The sequence below is a fragment of the Petaurus breviceps genome, unplaced genomic scaffold (assembly GCF_028583685.1).
Source record: "Petaurus breviceps papuanus isolate PSGF00001 unplaced genomic scaffold, PetGlider_PUasm1.0 89983, whole genome shotgun sequence".
NCBI classification, from domain to species: domain Eukaryota; kingdom Metazoa; phylum Chordata; class Mammalia; order Diprotodontia; family Petauridae; genus Petaurus; species Petaurus breviceps.
Genome location: NW_027187150.1, coordinates 46909 through 68238, shown reverse-complemented (window position 1 = coordinate 68238; position 21330 = coordinate 46909). Strand labels below are relative to the sequence as shown.

Sequence of the window (21330 nt, the reverse complement as noted above, 5' to 3'; positions counted from 1 at the left end):
TTGAGCTTCATTCCCCACAATGTCCTCACTACTATGATTTTGATGCACTGCAACCTTGTGAACTGGAAAGGGTGCTGCTGGAGATGCAATTAGAGGATCTGAGTTAGAGTCCCAGATTGCTATTTAATACTCATGTGACCTTAAAAAAGTCACTTTACCCTTTATGGGCTAAACTTTCCTCAACTATAAAATGAGGAGGATTGGTTTAGATGAGATGTTAAACATGTGGCCAGCCCCATTTGGTCCACAGTACTCCTGATGGGCTGAACCAGATTAAAATGGGAAATAATTAATAAAATAAAAGTACAGTAGAACATAGATTATGTTAATATGTAGTTTCTTAAATCAATATGTGACCTGCAGGTATCCTTATGTATTATGTAGTATAGTGGCTCCTGTTCCTAATTGTGTTTGAAACCACTGCTTTGGCAGTCTGGTGAAGCCATTATCAGGGTATTTTTGAATGAATATATATATATTTTGAATGAATATAACAGATAAGATTACAAAGGAAATCAATTATGTTGAAACACAGTTATCACATTTTTAAAAAAATTTGTGGACCTTCGATTATGGACCCCTGGATTAGATGAACTCTGACCAGCACTAAATTTGTGGTCCTTTAATCCTATTTTTTGGCATCAGTAGGGATATTGCTTATTCTGGTATAAAAATAGAATCTAAATAAAGCTATCATTATGGTGAATGGTTTTTGTATAAATGTGTACTTCTGAAACATTGGTAATTAATGTAGATGAAGATAAAGTTTAGCTTCAGTTTGGTCAAAATCAAGTTAGCTAAAGATCTCTTGCTGCTTTGTTCTTCCAGAAGTATTGGAGAAAACTCCTTGGTTTGGTTGATGAGGGCATTTTTTTTTCCTCCAAGAGACCTCTAGTAACAGGTCATGAATATGTGTTCTGTGAATAGACACAATTTTGCTTTAAAAATTGAAGCTCATTATATCTGGCAAATGTCATGAGTTTTATATTGCCTCTTTGGGTATATTTTTATTATGTCATAAAATTTGATAGTACTATATTTTTAAAATATCATTCTATATGTCTCATAAGGATATCATACCAATGAAAAGATCTTTCATTATTGGGGTTTTTGTGTTTTAGATAGGCATGTCCTGTAATACAAGGTCATTAACTATTTGAGTAATTACTAATTTTATTTTTTGTACAAATAATGTTTTAGTTGTTACTGATAACCATTCACAGAGGGAGTTTAGTATATGGAACACATGACTTCTGAGAACATAATGTTGAATTTAAAAAATAAACAAAACTCTACCGAGTTAAGAAGAGCCATCTATAATTTTGTTTCTAAATTATTAGTCCTCCTTTGATGGTCATTGATATCATTTGTTGGTGTGGATGGGAAGGGTGAGTGAGGGGAGATGTGGCTATTGAAATAGGAGAACTTTGTTAAATTAAGGTCAACTCACCCCCTTCGAATTTATGAGTATGTTGGAGAAAATGCCAGTTTAATCACATGAGTATATTATATATACTATATATACACACACACTATAACGTTTATTTTGCTCTATCTTCAATTAATTTTAGCAAACACTTAGGTAACGGTCATGTATGGGTAAAAGACATAGTGCTAGGTTCTGGGGGATACAAAAAAAAATGAAACAGCCTCTTACCTTCAAAGAACTTAGTTCCTCCTGAGGGGATGTAGCATATACAGAGACTAATTAGTACAAAATTGATATAAAGTAGCAAAATTGTGACTTCAAGGGAGAGAGCATTAATAAATGGAGGTGATTAGAAAAGTTGTTGGATGAGAGGTTTTATCTGAACTGTGCTTATAATCTAGTGATTCTGTGGTATAGAGGTGAGGTCTGCAGAGTGGGCATTGTAGTCGTGGTAAGTCACCTGTGAAAAGACAGACAAGTTAACTAACATTTAGATAATGCTAACCATATGCCAGCTAGGTGCACAGTGGATGGAGCCCCTGGAATCAGAATGGCTCATCTTAGTATAATAAAGTGAATATAGTATTCATGTGGCACCTCTAGCTTTGAGAGTTTCTATCTTTTCTTGGCAGCGAGATGGCTTAGAGAATAGAAGTCTGGGCCTGGACTCTGGAAGACCTGAGTTCAAATTTGGTCACAGATGCAAACTGTGTGTCCTTGAGCAAATTACTTAACCCTGTTTGACTCTGTTTCCTTATCTGTCACGTGATTTGGAAAAGGAAATGGCAAACCACTCCAGTATCTTTGCCAAGAAAACCCCAAATGGAGTCATGAACAGTTGGACAGAACTCAAAAATGACTGAACAACAGCAAAACTATATGCCAGGCACTGTACTAAGCGTTTTACAATGATTAACTCATTTGATCTTCACCAACAACTCAGGAAGATTTTACAGTTGAGGATATCTAAACAAACAGAGCAGGTAACTTGCCTAGGCTCACACAGTTAGTCAATATCTGGGGCTGGATTTGAACTTGTCTTCCTGACACTGGGGCCAATGCTTTATCCACTGTCCTGCCTAGTTGCCCCTAGTTGAGGTTGGGTTGAGATTTGCAACGTTGAATGGAATATTTACATCAATGAGATTATGGATGTTCCCGGTTCATTTTATATTTTTGAGTATGCCTGAAATAAAAGTGATATGTCTATAAGTATATAACTGATGTACCTTTATCCATAACTTGATTGGAGATGAAACTGCCAACAATGTTCATTTGGCTATTTCTCACTATTCTGATAAAATGTTGGTTATGGAAGTTTGGTGAAAGTTATTCACAAGGTTTGTAGATTATTTGATTTTGTAAATCTTTGCTTTTACTGATCACCTTAGTACAGATAATTGAACTTGAATAGTAGCTACTTGAAATGTAAGATCATGATTTTTCTGAGTCTCTCACCCCCCCCCATATACGTACATACATAAACATGTATACCCATATACATACATACATACACACATGTACTTGTAGGGCATATGACTTAAGATAGTATGGCATGTTAAATCCATACTGTCTTCAAATCATGTGCCTTTATGTAATGTGTTATTTCAGATATTCAGTGGGTACAGTTATGTAGAAAGGAAAATGCACATTCTAAAGGGTGTCAATGACTTTTTATTGGGCACATTACGTTTTGTCTTCTTTTTAAACAACTTATTTTCCTCCGCAGTATTTATTCATGAGTGTACAATGCAGAATTGTCCATCCACCTATGTTGATGAACAGTGTACTGCTTCATGCCACTCCCCTGAAAATGCTTGATGTCCTTAGAGCATAGTGACTTCTTTTTAATTTAGTATATACACACTTTTCATCATAATTTCTGAAAGGATCTCAGCCTTCAAAGTCACAATGAAACAGATTTTCATGCTTGGTGGCTTAATTTTTTTGAAATACACACTACCGGTATATGAAGTACTATTTTCAGTTAGCCTATAGATTTAGGATATTCTCTCTTAATGGGCAGTCTTAAATGATACTGATGATGGTGATCACTCAGCAAACTTTTAGCAAGCACCTATTATGTGCCTAGCACTGTGGGGATACTGAGGTATATACAAGATAGATAGGAAATAATATGGTGAAGGCACTAAAATTAAGACCTCTAGTTGGACTTGCAGTTCGGAGACCAGAGTGTCAATCCTTGCTTGGCTCCTAGGGAGTCAGCATGGTAGAATGGACTGGGAATCTTTTGTATACGGTCCTGGGCAAGTTACTTTGTCTCTGAGCATAGTTTGTAAAATGAGGATAGAAATAATATTTCCCTCTCCAGATTACTGTGACAATCAAATTAGATGACATAACCAAAATGTTTTATAAGCTTTAATTGTTATTATTGCTTAGCTCGGTCACCTTAAGGGCAGCTAGGTGACACAGTGGATGGAGCACTGAGCCCAACTCATTAAGACCTGAGTTCAAATATAGCCTCTGATGCTTCCTAACTCACTCACTGTGTGACCTTGGACAAGTCACTTAACTTCTGTTTGTCTTAATTTCCTCATCAGTAAAATGGGGAGAAGAGTAGTTCTCACCTCCCGGGATGGTTGGGTGCATTCACTGAGATCTTTTTGAAGATCTTTGCACAGTATCTAGCACATAATCAGTGCTATATAAATGCTAGCTGCTGCTATTACTAGTGTTGCTGCTGCTGCTGCTGCTCCTCCTCCTCCTCCTCTTCCTCTTCCTACTCTCCTCCTCCTTCAAAAAAACCACTCATCTCTCAAATTTATGGCCTTGCCTGGATGGCATATATGATCCTTTCTGACTGAGATTCCTTGATCATGTGGTGAATGAACGAGTGACAAGAAATTTATTAAATTCTTGGGTGTTATGCACTGAGGATACAAATATCAAAAGCAAGATACTCCCTTGCCAACAAGGAGCTTACAGACTAATAGGGAATGAAAAGTCATTTAAGTATGTGGTAGCCAAGGAGAGGTGGTTTTGTTTGTTTGTTTGTTTGTTTGTTTTTGATTTTGGTTGGGAAAGTAATAGGGATGGTGATTAGCATCATGGGGAACCTCCTTGACATTTATTTTCAGGAGTATTGGTATTTAATTACTTTGTGTAGTGTTATTAATTTAATTACTTTGTGATAGAGAAGAAAGAGAGGTAGATAATTGTGTAGATAATTTAAAATTTGATAGTATGTAATATTAATATTTGGTCATGTTTTACCTATATCTAATTTATATATATATTTGTGGAACCTTGAAGCTTTTATATTCGATAGCCAGAACATTGTATAATTTTGTCTTTCTATGACATGAGGTTTTTTTTTTCTTGAAATATTTGACTTTGGTAAAAAGTTTAAAAATGTTCTTTAAACATTCTTAACCATATTTTTTTTTTTTAAACCAGCCTTTCCACCTATATATTCTTAGTGTTAAGATCAGCTTTTTGCTCTGATTTTCATTTTGTCAAAGTTTTAAAAAACATTTGAAGACAAGTTTGGTGATGCAATAATACTATGCTTTGCTTGTTTTTTAAAAAAAATTATTGTAGAAGGACTTTCCACAGATGATGTAAAGAATGTCTTGGAGAAGGTCCTATCAGAATGGAAAGATGTGGCATGGAAATTGGAAGATGTTTCAAGAAAAATTCAACTTCAAGAAGATATAAATGCATACTTTAAAGATTTGGATGAGCTTGAAAAGGCTGTCAAGGAAAAGGAAGAATGGGTGAAAAACTCTACCTTTTCAGACACTACTCAGCAGTATGGTCCAGGTCTGAAGGATTCATGCCAGGTAGATAGAGCTTATTTTGCCTAATAGATGCATTCTGTAGTCAGTCCTAATTTTCATTGAGCTGTTTACTTTTATATTTAATAAATATTTATATTAATAACATATTAATATTAATATATTTAATATGAGTGTAAGCCATAGTTTTATTCTTTTACCTCTTTTCCCATTATATGTTTGTGTTTCCATTCCATAGTGGGAACTAACACATCTGCTTAGTCTTGGCCCTCAAATTGAAATGATGAGTTCCAGCTGTATGGATCTTATGTCTCAGCCTTCTGCTCCAAGTTTCATTCAGAAGAGTCTGGAGAGCTTTATAGATCACTACAAATCTGCGCAGCAGAATTTGGAGGAATGTCAGCGGCAGTTGGAGAAAGGTAAATCATTCTGTCCTTTGTCCTTTTTTCATTTTTTATCTACAGTTTGCTTTCGTGGTTTAGCAGCCTTTGTGTCTTTGGTCTTGTTCTCATTATTAATCTACTCTAGGGCCACCTTCTGTGTAGAAGACATCATACTTCCTGGAAATTTTCCCTTCCCCCATCCCCTCTCAGGATGTGTTTCTTTGTGCCGATCATTGGTGTTGATCTTAATGCCTGATTTAGGAATTAGGGTAATTCAGATAATTCTGTGTGAAGATAAAGTTATGGTAACAGATATTTTTTTAAAGAGTTCTTAAGAAATCTTTTATCTTTATTGGCAAAGAATTTTGAGTTTAATTAACATTACTGAAATAATTATTAGGGAATTTTGATCATCTGGTATCTGCCACCAGACTCTTTTTTTGATAATGATGGAGTTTTTTTTTTAACTATTGATATCTTTGTATATCAGCATTAATCCATGTTTTTTAGTTTCTTAAAACTTTAAATTTTTCACTCAACAATCAGAATCTAAACTCTGGGTTTATGCCTATTAGTTTTGGCCTTGAATACATCTTATTTGTCCTACTGGTTGGTTGATATGCAAACTTGAGGTTTCCCCTGGGACTAAATCCTATTTGATTCTCCTCTTAAAAAGCAAATAAAAATAAAATAAACATAAAAAAAAGTAAAAATCAACTCATATGCAGGCATGTCAGAGAGCAGACACAACACTGAAAACAGGCTAGGTTTTGTTTATTCCAGAAGAAAATGCAAAGACTTCTATCCAAGCCCCTAAATATTCAAGACACTTTTTCTTTCCTCAGTCAGCAAACATTTATTAAGCCCCTTCTGTGTGCTTGGCACCATGCTGTAAGCTGGAGATACAAAGAAAAACAAATAATCAGACTCATGCTCTCAGTCTAATGATTGAGACATATTAAAAACTCTGTATAAGTGAGGCATATATTGGATAAATTGGAGATAATCAATAGACAGAAGGCACTAGAATTAAAGAGTATTAGGAAAGGCTTCTTTCAGAAGGTGGAATTTTAGCAGGGACTTGAAAGAAGCCAGGGAAACCAAGAGGCTTAGATGACTAGTCTGACAAGATACACTGCCCACAAGAACCTATATATTCCCTCCATACTTAATTTGGTGTTGAAATTGTTTCAGCACTGAAAGCCAATCTGTCTTCTCTTGTTCTAGTTCTGTTTCACTCTGTCTCTTTCTCATTCCTTTAATTAAAAATTTATTTTCATTTTTGAATTCTTTTCCTCCTTCCTGATCCTCTCACAGCCATTGAGAAGGCAAGAAATACAGTATTCATTGTGTGTGTGTATAACTATATATATATATATATATATAGATATACACCCATTGTGTATATATATACATATATATGCATGCATATACCGTGTTTCCCCGATAATAAGACCTATCCCGAAAATAAGCCCTCCCCTTACTGTGTAAGATTCATCTAAAAATAAGCCCTCCCCCGAAAATAATCCCTATTGAGATTGCTACTGTAGTGAAGGTGATCCCCTGCGCTACACGCTACATTACGGTACCCTCTGTATGCACCGTCCCTCCCCCCCATGAAACGCACGCCGCGCTCCAAGCTGCATCCAATCAGAGCTGCAGCAGTGAGCGCGTCATCCTGTTCTTCCCCAGTGATTTGCTTATTGAATAAAGGTACATTTTTTTGTTCACATTTACCTGTTTATTAAAATTGCTGTCAATGTTCATTAAAATAAGCCCTCCCCTGAAAATAAGCCCTCTGGTGTTTTCTGTCCAAAAAAATAATAAGACAGTGTCTTATTATCGGGGAAACACGGTGTGTATATATATTTTTATGTGTGTGTGTAATCATGCAGAAACTTTCCATTTTTAACTATGTTTCAAAAACAAAAATATAAAGTGAAAGAAAATATACTATCTGCACTCAGTTCATCAGATCTCTCTGAAGATGTGTAACATTTTTATTCAAATCTTCTTTGGAATTGCTGTGGATTGTTGCATTGATCAGAATAGCTAAGTTGTTCACAGTTGATTATTTTTACAATATTTACGTATATTTTTCTTGTAGTTCTGCCACTTCACTTTGTATCAGTTCATATATATCTCTCCTGGTTTTTCTGAAGCCATCCTGTTAGTCATTTCTTATAGCATAACATGATTCCATCACGATTATGTGCCACAACTTGTTCAGTTATTTCCCAGTGGATGGACATCCCTTCATTTTCTGATTGTTTGCCACCACAAAAAGAGCTATTACAGATAATTTTGTACATTTATTTCTTTTCCCATTTTTCTTTTATTTCTTTGGGATGCAGACCTGGTAGTGCTGTTGCTTAGATCAAAGTCTATATACAATTTTATAGCCTTTTGGGCATAGTTCCAAAGTATTGATGAGGATATTTGGACCAGTTCACAACCCTGCCAGCAATATATTAGCATACCTCTTTTTCTAAATCCCTTCCAATATATGTCATTTTTGTTTTCTGTTATGTTAGTTAGCCAATCTGATAGGTGTGAGATGACACCTACGAATTTTTTTTTTTTTTTTTTTTTGCTGTTTGGAGGGAGGAGAGCAGGGTATTTGCCTAAGGTCACACAGCTAGTTTTGTGTTAAGTGTCTGAGGCTGGATTTGAACTTAGGTCCTGCTGACTCCAGGGTTGGTGCTGTATTCACTACTCCACCATTTGCCCCCACCTTAGAATTATTTTAATTCGCATGTCTCTAATTCTTAGAGATTTAGAGCTCTAGAATTCTCTAACCTAGCTTTTTAGGGCCAAACCCAAACTGTAGCCTAGAGAATCTATGCAATCAAACTTAGTCAGCCATGCTTAATATAGGACAATAGGCTAAGAAATAATTAGGACAAACCCAGGTACTTTAAAGGAGATATAATCATCATCAGGACAGAGACCTGTTCTTTAAGATGAAATACATTTTTACAAGGAAATCCCACATTTTGAGGCCATGGTTTCCAAACTTTATGTTGCCCCTTTTATACCAATACTCCAATCCCCCTCAAGAAGATGGAAAGGGGTAGGGATTTGTATTTTATTCAAATACACCCAAAGATTTTAATATAAATTTTTAATTTAAAAATATTGAACACATGATAAAGCAATGTATAAAGTAACAAATAATATTTTACTGCATCTACTATCATAAAATTAGAATTCGAAGGATTCTTGCAAGGTCATGTAGCCCCAAACCTGAGGTTTGAGGAAATGTACAGGTAGTAAATGTCAGAGCTGAGATGTGAACCCTGGTCATCAGACTTCAAATCCAGTATTATTTTCAATGGAACATGTACACTCATTCTCAAAATTTAAGGAGAAAATATGGAGCATGAGCAGCCCCTCTCATACTGTATTTTCCCTGGAAATGACTAGCTATCCAGGACCAGGGGTAGGGAAAAGCCTCTAGACTGTCATTCTGACCTCTAGTGGCAGACTCAAGCAGGGTTTTGGCTGCCTAGTTCTTCTGCCCTCTCCAAGCATTCTCTTCAATAGAGGGAAGGTACTAGATCTGAGGGGGATTGGGACAGCTAAGTGGTGCATTGGATAGTGCACAGGACCTGGAGTTAGGAAGATCTGAGCTTATATGTGGCCTCAGACACCCACTAGCTGTGTGATCTTTAACTAGTCGCTTAACCTCTGTAAATAATAGCTCTTAACCTCTTGCACTTGTTGTGGGGATAAAATGAGATAATATTTTCAAAGCACTTAGTAGATAGTACATATAGTAGCACATAGTAAGCTCTGTATAAATGGTTTTTATTGTTTATTATTATTGTTAACATGTTTGGTGTCTGCAAGCCTGGAACTGGGTGCTGGTTGATCTGGCACTGTAAAGGCTACTGGAGCTTTTTTTTTTTTTTAAAGGCTACTTCCCTTTAAATTGGGGAGTCTTCATGAGGTCCCATGTACACAGGGTAGCTGTTTTCACTTCATGGTAGGTTTAAGGGCATCTAATTGGTCTTAGAGCACGCTTCTCTCATGGTTGCCTTCTTATGGAGGGGTACCTGCCATTTCTCCATGTGGTTTTTTTTTCTCTAACAAGAGTAGCAGAAGGAGACAGGCTGGTCATGGATGGGTGTGTGTGTGTGTGTGTGTGTGTGTGTGTGTTTATTAGGTGAAGGAAAGTAAAAAAAAACATTCTCACTGTCAGTGTTGTGGTCTGCTATGCAAAGCTTGCTAATGGCATTATACCCTTCTGTTGCCTCTAGCCACTGTGGTCAAGTTCACTTTGCTAATCTCTCTTTTGTAGAGTTTGATTTGAATTTTGTTTTCATTGAGAAGAGTGGGTGTATTTATATTTTCGGTATGCTAAGAATATCCACTGATGTTTCTTTAAGATTTCCTTGCTTCACCCTTTCTTCCATCCTTTAATCATTAATGTTGGCTTTTAGGGAATTAATTTTGATGAGATGGAAGGAGTATCTATGTTGATGAGGTAAAAAATCCATTGAAGTACACAAGTTGTATAAAATTATCCTCAAGGGGTGATGTACTTCTCCCTAGATGTTTCCAGTGCAAACTTACGCTTTCCTAAGCTCTTACTGCTTCTTATACTTTAAAAGGAAGCTCCTTTGCACTCCCAAGTATTGTTGGTTCATTTTTTTTAAAAGAGAATTTTTAAGGCTAACATTAGATAGATATCATTATATGTTATTCTACACAATTGGCTCTCAAAATTGACTGGTAGTAATCAGGATTAAGGAATTTGAGAATGGCTCTTGCTGCTTTGTAGGTGACACTTTGTCCACATGACAGAGATCAATGGCAATTTTGGTAGATATTTGTACTTTTTTTGTGCTTTAAAGGTTGTAGTTTTATTATGAGTGGGAGGGAAGATAAAAGGGAAGTCTTAGACTAAAAGGAAATAAATCAGTACAAGTTCATCATTATTGAGATTTTTCATCATAATGAATGCAGAAAAGAAAGGTGAATTAACATTGGCTACCTCAACCACAATAGTCCTGAAATTATGATGTCAGGCTTTAAAGCAGTATGCATATTTTAAATTTATACACTGTGCTAGTTTTAGTTAGAATACTTCACATAGATAGTAAATATCTGCCTAGTCATTACAAAATGATATGAAAGAATACTGTCTTTCCAATATTTACTTAAACTAAGTTTTTCTAAAATACACAGATCTGAAGAGCCAGCCTGGAGATGACTACTTAGAGACACTGAAGACAGTGAAGGATATGTTAAATGAGTCAGAAAATAAGGCTCAGATTTCTTTGAATACCTTGAGTGACCTTTCAAAAGTTGAGAAGGCCCTGCAGGAAAAAATGGTAAGATTGTGTTAGGTCTTGAAAATCTTGTGTCCACTTTTGTTTTCTTAAATTATGAAATAATTTGAAATGCAATTTTTATGCTTTTTTTTTCATTTATTAGTCTTTTGACCTTTGGGCTTTTATATTTTTTTAGTTACCTTCTGAAGGGTAGGGTAGGACCTTAGTCACAAAGAGAAAATGAAAAAAAAAGTATTTTTTAATATAGCCACCATTAGCTTTATGCTATTTACTTAGTCTTTATTTTTTCAAAACATTAGTGCTCTTTTCAGGATTGTCTTAACAGAATTGGCATTAGGAAAGATCTGTCATTGTCACTTGCTAGTTTTGTGAATACAGGTCAAATAACATAACCTCTCTTACACTTGGTTACCTCATCTGTAAACTAGGGATAATACTTTTGTAGTGCTTTCCTTATAAAATTGTCTATCATCAAATGCAATAACAGGTGTTGGGTGTTTTGCAGTTTTTAAACTGTTAGATTATTATTAACCTTTATATGAGTATCCCTGAAGTCTTAGTGAAGCTTAAGCGTTAATAATTTCAGAAGTCTAAATTTTATGCAAATTTACAGAAAAGATTGGGAAGTTTAATGATAGGAATTTTTGACAGTTATCTTGCTTTGTGAATTTTGAATAAAAATTTTCACATTTTTTTTAAGCAATCGGGGTTAAGTAACTTGCTCAAGGTTACACGGCCAGTTATTTCTGGGTGTGGTGCTGAGTGTCTGAGCCTGGGATTCAATCTCCAGGTCATCCCAACACTGGAGCTGGTGCTCTTACTCGCTGAGCCACCTGGCCGCCCCTAAGCAATTGGAGTTAAGTAACTTGCTCAAGGTTACACGGCCAGGTGTTTCTGGGTGGGTGCTAAGTGTCTGAGCCTGGGATTTGATCTCCAGGTCGTTCTGACACTGGAGCCGGTGCTCTTACTCGCTGTGCTACCTGGCCACCCCAAAAATTTTCACATTTTAATTATCTGGATGATTCATTTTCTGGTGGCTCAAGAGAAGAATCCCTCTTCCTTGGCCACCTTGTCAACTGACCTATCTCCATTAGATTTTTTCTTGTTAAGTTGTTTCAAAACTGTTATATATGCATCAGAAAATTGTTCTTTGGATGATTTTAAGATTACAATCAATTATAAATATCTTTTCAATTACTGAACAGCAGTTAATGACATATTTTGCAAAGTTTAAAAAGCGACTATTGTGATGTGTGTATGCTCACGTGTACACACACACAATCACAGACTCACACACAGCATGAGGCAGCTAGGTGGTGCAGTGGATGCTCTAGTTCAAATTTGATGTGAGACGCTTCCTAGCTCTGTGACCCTGGACAAGTCACTTAACCTTTACCTGCATAAAATTGGAGAAGGAAATGACAAACCACTCCAGTATCTTTTCTAAGAAAACCCAATGGACACTTGGTCCATGATCTTCTGAAGAGTCAGACATGACTGAACAATTGAAGAACAATAACATTATAGCATAAGAAAGTGGTTATATTGAATTTTAATTTAAAATATCAATATCAACATTTATAAAACTTAAATATTCTTTCAATTTGTTTTTTTAAAAAATCAGTTTGAATTATTTATACTCTTCTCAAGTTTATAAAGCTTAAAGGTACACTAAGACTTTTGGGATACTTTGTATTTCTTCTTCCTTTTACAATCTACTTCTCAGATGTTCATTTTATATTTATTGGCTCAACATCCTTATATCCCACTCAGTTTTTAGTCCATTTTGGATTCCAGCCACATCACTGAATTGAAACTGCTCTTCCTAACATTGCCAATGATCTTTAAAGTTCTCATTCCAAGGGATTTTTCTTTATTCTAAGTTTAATTGTCTTGCTGGTATTTTTGGATAATGGTGACCATTTTTTCTCTCAAGATACTGTTTCCTCCATGACCTCCCTAGGCTCGTGACTTAGAACCAAAAGGGACCCCTGAAGTCATCTAGTCCAACTTTTTATATTACAAAAGAATAAACAGAGGTTGAGAGGTTAAGTAATTTGTTTAAAGTTATATGGATGATTAATTAGAAGTGCCATTTGAATTCTGAGTTTTTGATGAAAAATATGGCCTCTTACTCTTGCTCAATGTTGCATTGGTTCCTACCTTGACATTGTTCTCCTTCCAGTATGAGTACTCCCTCAGCGCCCTTTTCTGGATAATTATCTCCCTCCTACCCATTAAATGTGGCTATTCCCCAAGGCTCTGCCTTCCATTTCCTGGCGTCCCCCTGCAACCTTCTGCATAGTGATGTTGTTAGCTTCCACAAATTCAGTTATCATCTCTAAGCAGATAATTCCCAAATCCGTATAGCCAATCCTAATTTCTCTCCCAAAATCTAGTGCCATAATGCTGACTGCTTGCTTAATATCTGTACTTGCATGTCTCCTGTGTACCACAAATTGAACTCGAAAAAAACATAATCATCTTTTCTAGTAGGCCACATGTGGCCTCCTCCCCACTCTTGTACTAAACCATTCTGAAGGTTTCACAATCCTTACTATTAACCTCATTTATAATCAAAGAGTTCTCTTTGAATCCCCTTTCTCTGTCCCTTAGCCAATCTGTTCTTTTGCCATAACTTATTAATTTACCCTCTCCAACATTCTTTCATTTCCCTCAACTCTCAGAGCCACTACTCTGCTTCACACCTTATTCTTTTCTTTCCTGGAATTTTTCCATTTCCTCCTTTTTGGTCTCTCTCCTTCTAACTCTTCACCTGTACACTCTTTCTTTCACACAGCTACCAAATTTATGTCCCTGAAACACAGGTTTGACCATGTCACTTCTCTTTGTGAAAAATATTCATTGGTTCTCTGTTGCTTTTTAGAGAGGATAAAAACTTAGCTTGGCATACAGTATACACCATTTCTAGTTCAATGCCTTAACATCCCTCCTCATTTGAAGGCATTCCCATCTTTGCTTGTTTATCTTATAATCAGTAGTTTTCTTCAAGGTTCAGCTCTGATGTCTCTTCCAATGCAAAACCTCTGGTTTTTGGTTCTTTTTCCATCTTAAAATTCTTTATCTATGTACTTTTAAAAGGAAGATAAGCATGGGGACTGTTATTATTTTTGTCTTTTGATGCCTAACATGTAGCACTGCACTTTGGACACAGAAATTTGTTTTGCTAATTTTTTTTATTAGTGTGCCATTTCTTGGTTTTATTTTTTGACCAAATATGTAGAGAAAACCTACATTTTTGTTGCAATACATGTATAAAAACATAGGGCAACAAATAATCAGAATTTTTAATTCTATTTTTAGGCTCTTGAAGAAATACTTGAAGATCAGAAGCCATCATTGGATAAACTGTCAGAAGAAACAAAGACTCTGGAGCGATGTTTACCTCATGATATAAAAAATAAATACCAGCAAGAATTTGAGAATGTTCAAGAAAAGTGGAATAGGCTAAAGGCCAGCATCTCCAGAGATATTCACCTGCTGGAAGAAATTATTCCACAACTTAGAGTGTTTGAGGTAAATATAAGCTTTGTTAGGCATTTAAGCTCAGTTGTAGTGTAAAATAGCAATTAAATGTGTAAAGCTTTTACTACTCAGTACTTGGCTTTAGTTCCTGTCACCATCATAGTTATGCACTTAAAACTAGATCCACAACTTGCTTGCTAAATATGTCATTTACTTAGCAAAAAAAAAAAAATGCCGCCACATTATTCTTTTGCCTTCTTGGAAAGATTCTGTGGAGAAAGTGAACTTTGAGATGTACATTAGAGATTTTGAGCAAAAATAGATAAAGGCTGGTTGTATTGTGATGAGGGATTGTGTGGAAGATCTCAAGATCAGTTAAGTAATGAATGTATAGTACAGGTAACAGTTTAACTTGACTAGAATAAGAGAAGTGGCAACTTACTTGGAATAGTGGAAGTTCCTTCCTTCCTTTCTTCCTTCCTTCCTGATGGGGAAGGTGGGGCAATTGGGGTTAAGTGACTTGCCCAAGGTCACATGGCTAATTTTTTTGTGTTAAGTGTCTGAGGCTGGATTTGAACTCAAATCCTGCTGACTCCAGAGCCAGTGCTCTATTCACTGCTCCACCATACCTCCCAAATAGGTGAAGTTTCCACAGTGTTAGTAAGAGAAGTGAGGCATCTGTCCAGAAGCATTATGAAGCACCTACATGTGATACAGGTGGGCACTAGGCATTTAAAGTTAAAATGAAACAATTTCAGAGCTAGGGAGTTTACATTCTCTAATAAGGCAGGGCTCTAGGATGGATTGTATACAGGCATGACAACTGGAAAGAAGGGAACCAATGTTGTCATGGAAAGGATAACAGTATAATTATATTGGTGACTATAGAAAAGGAAATTTAAGATACAGGCAGGGAGGCCATAGTTGTAAGTGTTAGAACTTTCTGGGGCATTGGAGATATTTGGTTCAACTTCCATTTGTGCAAGTGAGGAAACTGAAGCCTTGAGGGATGGAGTGATTTACCCAGAGTCCCACAAGGAGCATCAGAGTTGACATTTGAAAACAAGTTCTCTGCCTTCTGAATCTGCGATCTTTTCTCTGTACTGTGGTGACAAGGTTTGAAATGATCAGGAAATAGATGAGACAAGCAGCATTGGTTTCAAGAATAATGGGATAGATATTGGAAAGGATAAAATTGTCATTATTTATTGACTAATGGAATGTGTGTAAAGCAAAGTCTGGCTAGTAGCCAGAAGGGTGGTGGTTGTATTTGATTCAGTGGACTCTGGAGGAATAATTAAGTGCTTTCTTCTTGGCTCTGCAAATTTTAATTTTTGAGGGTTTTGCCATCAATTAGGAGAGGCAAACAGTAGTATGGAAGTGAGGTCAGAAGTGGATAGGCAGATTTATCAGACCACCTCAAACGTGGTATATAAAATGGTAAGACTGCTTTCATAACCCAGATTTGATCCCCAAAAGAATCTGTGTAAAAGCAAGGAGAACATTTAGGCATGCTGCTGAAGGGCTTGAGACAGTATTAATCAATGTTATTTTTATACTGAAGTGAGAGCACTTGGTGAGATTAAGGGTGGCAGCCATCTTTAGGTCCAGTGGGAAAACCTGAGAAAGATGAGAAAATAAATGACCATTACACTCAGAAAAGTCTTGGAGATCTTTAAGCTGATACTTTCTTTTGAGGGCCTAGAATGAAAGCCAGATTGCAAGAATACACACTAAATGGGATGACATAAAGCTTAGTTCTTAGCTGAAATCTCATTGAGATAGAGTGTCATACTATGGAGACCAGCTCTGTTCATCTCTAGGCAGTGAGGTTCTACTACCTTGGTGTGAAATTTTTCTGTCAAGCATTATGTCATCAGTTGAACTGCTTTTCAGCTTAAAAAACTGATTACTTCTACTTCTCTTTTCTCTTTAGCTTCTAAAACTGCTTTTTTGGAACCAAGTTTAGCATTATGTGCTTACCTCATTTAAATAATGAGATCTACTTTTGTTTCTAAATTTGGGTTTGAACTTAGTGTTTTCTGATGGTTACCTTTGTTAAAGTTGAGATTTAGTTAGTTCAAGAAAGGAAATCTCTAGAGAATTGGGTAAATGTAACATATCCTGAAGGCACAATTGACTGTTAGATATTAATTTCACATCACCATAATAAATAATGGCATTAAAGATAGTTGTGCACAAATATCAAATGAGTATACAAGAAAATGGTGATATTGAGCTAGATCATTGGTATGGATTGTTTCTAATCTAGTGAATCTAGTAGCCATTCTAAGTAGATAATAATAATAATAGCTAATATATACATTGTGCTTAATATGTGCTAGACACTGTGCTAAATGTTTCTAATTATTATCTAATTTGATCTGTTTTATAATGGCCCTGGAGAAAGGTGCTATTTTCACCTCCATTTAACAGATGAGGAAACTGAGGCAAGTACAGGGTAAATGACTTGTCCAGGGTCACCTAGCTAGGAAATATCTGAGGCTGGATTTGAACTCAGATCTTCCTGACTCCATGCTCAGAGTTCTGTCCCTGGCACATGCTAAATACTAGTATTATTTCAACTTTGTAGAATAACCCTTGAAAAACATGGGATTGGACATTTAGGTCCAGTCATCATTTTGTTCTTTTTCATATTTAGGATGGGGAGGTATATCCTTTGCCTCCTTGTCCTTAATAACTACATATTTTAATGATGTCGGATCATATAACTGCTTCTGAATCATAAAATCATACCTTTTCTTTTTAAGTGGGGCCTTGGTTTAGATTTTTCTAATAGGATTGTGCATTTTCTCCTTCCTTTTTTACTTTTAGAGGGTTTGTCCCTATTCTAGTTTCTAATACTTTCCTTGGCATATTTAAAAATTGTCATTGAAAAACATTATCTGTAGTAATCTTCTTACTCCATTGCTATAAATATTTAATTTCGGATTTGGTTATTTTTATTTACCTTGGATCATCTTTTCCCAAATTATTTAATGTCTGTTTGGTAATTGAATTATATAGTACAGCATAATTTAGATTTGATACTATTGTATGGTACTTAATTCCTTAAATGAAGAACCTGAGCCATGAACAGTACCACCATCTAAACTACAATCATGGTGAAGAGTCAGTGCATATTTTAAAGGTAATGAATGTGGTTTTTTTTTTTTTTTAAGCAATTGGGGTTAAGTAACTTGCTCAAGGTTACACGGCCAGTTATTTCTGGGTGTGGTGCTAAGTATCTTACTCACTGAGCCACCTGGCCGCCCCATGAATGTGTTTTATGGAAATGCTGGTATGCTCCAAGACTTATTTTTTAAGTATATTTTAAAGAATTGATACTGCCATAGCATGATAGAAAGTTTACTGTCAATAGCTCTCCTTTTTTATTATGGACATTTCTTTTCATCATATTCTTTTTGCAGTCAATGAATACTATAAAACAGTGCAGGAAAAAATGACCACTTCCATCACTGCTCTAAGAACTCCACACTGTGGTTTCACTTGTCAGATCCGCCAATGGCCTAGTTTAGCAGTTGGCTGCACAAACCAGAATCAAAAGTTATAGAAATTCCAGCAGATGGGGGAGGAGCAAAAGAAATGCCAGGAATTTAACCTCAAATTATCCCAGGGAGGGAGTTGGATCAAAATAAATACTACTTTATTTGGACTTCTGAATTAGTTTCTGTTTAGATGACAAAAATTGGTTTGACAATACAATGTTGGATATCTCTGCTGAATCTTTGAAGAGTTGATTAGAGTTCTCAAATGGACAAAGTACCTATCCCTTGAAATCTCTTGTCTGTATTGGTGTCATTTATTACCTTAAGAACCAACCTCCAAGATTTTCCCTCTTTTGCTCAGATTGCTGTGGGTTTTAGGTATAGCATTTTTTCAAAAAATATTTTACATTGTTACATTTTAGTTTTATATCATCTATATTTGTATATACATACTAGTCTCTTTTCCTTGGCCCATCTGCCATTCACCATAACAAAGATTAAAAAGAAAGAAGAAAAAAAAAAGGTAGTTGAACAAAGTCAGTTCACACCCTAACACGTCTGGTGGTTTATTTAACGTTTCACACCTTTGTACCCTACCTCTGCAAAGATGGGACGTAGGTACATTTTTCTCAGTTATTTTGGGCCATGTTTGGAGATTACAATTTCCTGACCTTGTTTGTTAGTTTTTTGTTTTTGGTTCTTTACATTTACATTGTTATACTTGTTTTATCTTAAGAATTTTTTTTTTGGCAGTAATTTAATATTGCTATTTTAGAGAGGACTAAAATACAAATTGAAGTATAAATAGAGTAGGGAAAACCCTCATACTATCAGGTGGCCTAGGCGACAGTTTATATTTACATGAGTATTAAAAAAAATATTTTAAAAACCCCATAACATTTATTTTGTCCTTTTCACGTTCCAATCTCAACTCCTTTGTGCTAGAAAGTTACTCAGATTTGCCTTAATTTTCAGTTCCCTTTTAGAGAATTGCCCAGCAAGCTTCAGCTTTTACTTATGGATTAACTAAATAACAGATATGCTAGAGAGCAGAAGAAACTTTAGAAATAGAAGTTCTATGTGATTCTGGAGGAGTAATCCTTTCTGCTTCTCAGATTCACAGGCAGGTTGTTGGAAAGTATGAAGAAACATAAAAATCTTCATGATATTATTTCTGGCTATGCTTTAGCTGGTCAAGTCAGAAACAAAGAAAAACTTCATAACTCACAGCATTGCTTTCATTTTAAGATGCGAGCCTATGAAGAAGTCCATCTGTTTATATGACCAAAAAAAGTTTTTTTGTTGGTTGAATTGAGTCAAATATCTACCTAACATTTTCCCTTCTATGTAAGAGTTACTAAATGGGGAAAAAGTATCATTTGTAGGTTTCCATGTTCAGGAACAACAGTGTTAACAGGGCACTGACTTTGGACACAGCTTCAAATCAGGCTCATTTTCTAATAACATGTCAGAAGTCTCTTTCCCACTCATTTGTTTGCTAATATAAATAATGACTTGAATGAAGGCAAAGAACCCTTTTAAAATTTGCAAGTGATACTAAATTGGGAAGAAAAATGTAAGGAATCAGAATCTAAAATGAACTTGACAACCATCATAATTATTTTCACTAAATCAATTGTATGACTAAAGGATAAGGAGAGTCTTTATATGTGAGGAATCTATGACTAAAAAAAACAGAGGGAGGAGGGGAAGGTTCTTGCCTACAGTCTTCATATGAGTCTATATTTTCAAGGAGATAATAAACAAGCTAATGCTGCCTTAAGTTGATTTGTATAAATATTTCTAGATCCCAAGAAACAGTAGTTCAAATGTACTTTTTAGCTGACTGGCTGGAACATTGGGTTAATTCTTTTGCACCACATTTTAAGGGTGCTACTGACAAAAATGAAGTATGTTTATCTGATTTATTAATATCTGTATGAAAAATTCTTCAAATGACTTATTGTTACAGAAGTGCAAATAAAAGCTACTCTGAGATTCCATCGCATACCTATCAGATTGGTTAAGTTGACCAACAAGAAAAATGACATGAAAGGAGGGGGTTGTGGCAAAACAGGTATATTAATGCATTGTTGGTGGACCTATGAAATGGTTCAGACCTTCTGGAAAACAAATTGGAATTATACCTAAAAAGTTATTATACCATTTGACCCAGCAATATCATTCCTCTGCTTGTATCCAGAAGAGCTTGAAAAAAAGAGGGAAAAGATCTGTGTGTACAAAAATATATTAAACTATTTTTTGTGGTGACAAAGAACTGGAACCAAGGCAGTGCCCATCAACTCAAGAATAAATGAACAAATTATGACATGAATCAAATGAAATGCTTTTATGTTGGAAGAAATGATGGGAGGATAGCTTCAGGGGAATCCTGGAAGTCTTGTATGAACTAACCACAGTGAAATGGGTAGAACCAGAGTAACAATTTATACAGTAGCATCAGCATTAAAAGAAAGGTAAACAATTTCAAAAGATTTAAGTACTCTGATCAACACAAAAACCAATCATAATAATATTAATAGCAGAAGACTTTAAGCTGTGGGAACTTATTATACACTCTACACTACCTGAAAGACAAGTGATGAATTCAGGCTGTAAATTGAGAGAGATATTTTTTCAATATGACTATTGCAGGGTTTTGTTTTTCTTAACTTCATATTTGTTACAAGTATTTTGTTTTTTCTTTTTTTCCTGAGTGAGTTGGAGACAGTTTGGAGGAAGAGAAAACAAATTTTTGTTAATTGAAAACAACAAAAAATGTACAGAAATTAACCGTGATTATGAAGAACTTGGAAAACATATCATATGAAGAATAGTGAAAAGAACTGGGAAGAGCTAGATTTCGGGAGACAAGCCTGAGGGATTCGTAGTTGTTCTTAAAAGGTCTTTCCTTTAGAGATATTTATAAACTCCTTTTCTTCTACGTTCCTGAAATCATAGATTGTATAAGTATATGAACAAACAGTTCTCAAGGGAAGAATTCCCTGTTTATATATAGCCATATGAAAAAAAAGCTCCAAGTCACTACTAATTAGAAAAATGCAAATTAAAGCAATGTTGAGATTTTATCTTACACTTATCAAAGTAACAAATATGACAAAAAAGGAAATGATAAATGGCAATGGGACTGTGGGAAAACAGGCGCACTGATGCATCTGTGAGTGGGTACACCCATTCTGGAAAACAATTTGGAATTATACACAGAAATTACTAAGTGGTTCATGCCCTTTGATTCAGGTATATATCTGCTAGACCTATAACCAAAAGAGATTAAAGAAAGAAGAAAAGTTCCTATACATACAAAAATGTTTAAAGCAACTATTTTTTTATGCCAAAAAATTGGAAACTAAAAATTGAGGAATCACAGCATAAGTTTTTTGTGGCATATGAATGTCATGGATTATTGTTGTGCTGTAAGAAATGAAGAAACAGATGGTTTTA

General features: G+C 35.4%; 1 protein-coding gene across 8 annotated transcripts in view; it reads left to right on the top strand.

Annotated features, from left to right (window-relative positions):
* Window positions 1-21330, top strand: part of LOC138176559 (utrophin-like) — a 382659-nt gene that overhangs the window by 323647 nt on the left and 37682 nt on the right. For all 8 annotated transcript variants that reach the window (XM_069107338.1, XM_069107343.1, XM_069107341.1 and 5 more), the window contains 4 exons: window positions 4994-5235; window positions 5429-5609; window positions 10767-10912; window positions 14198-14410. In XM_069107338.1, the coding sequence (XP_068963439.1) occupies window positions 4994-5235; window positions 5429-5609; window positions 10767-10912; window positions 14198-14410 (782 nt within the window). The remainder of the gene's footprint in view (window positions 1-4993; window positions 5236-5428; window positions 5610-10766; window positions 10913-14197; window positions 14411-21330) is intronic.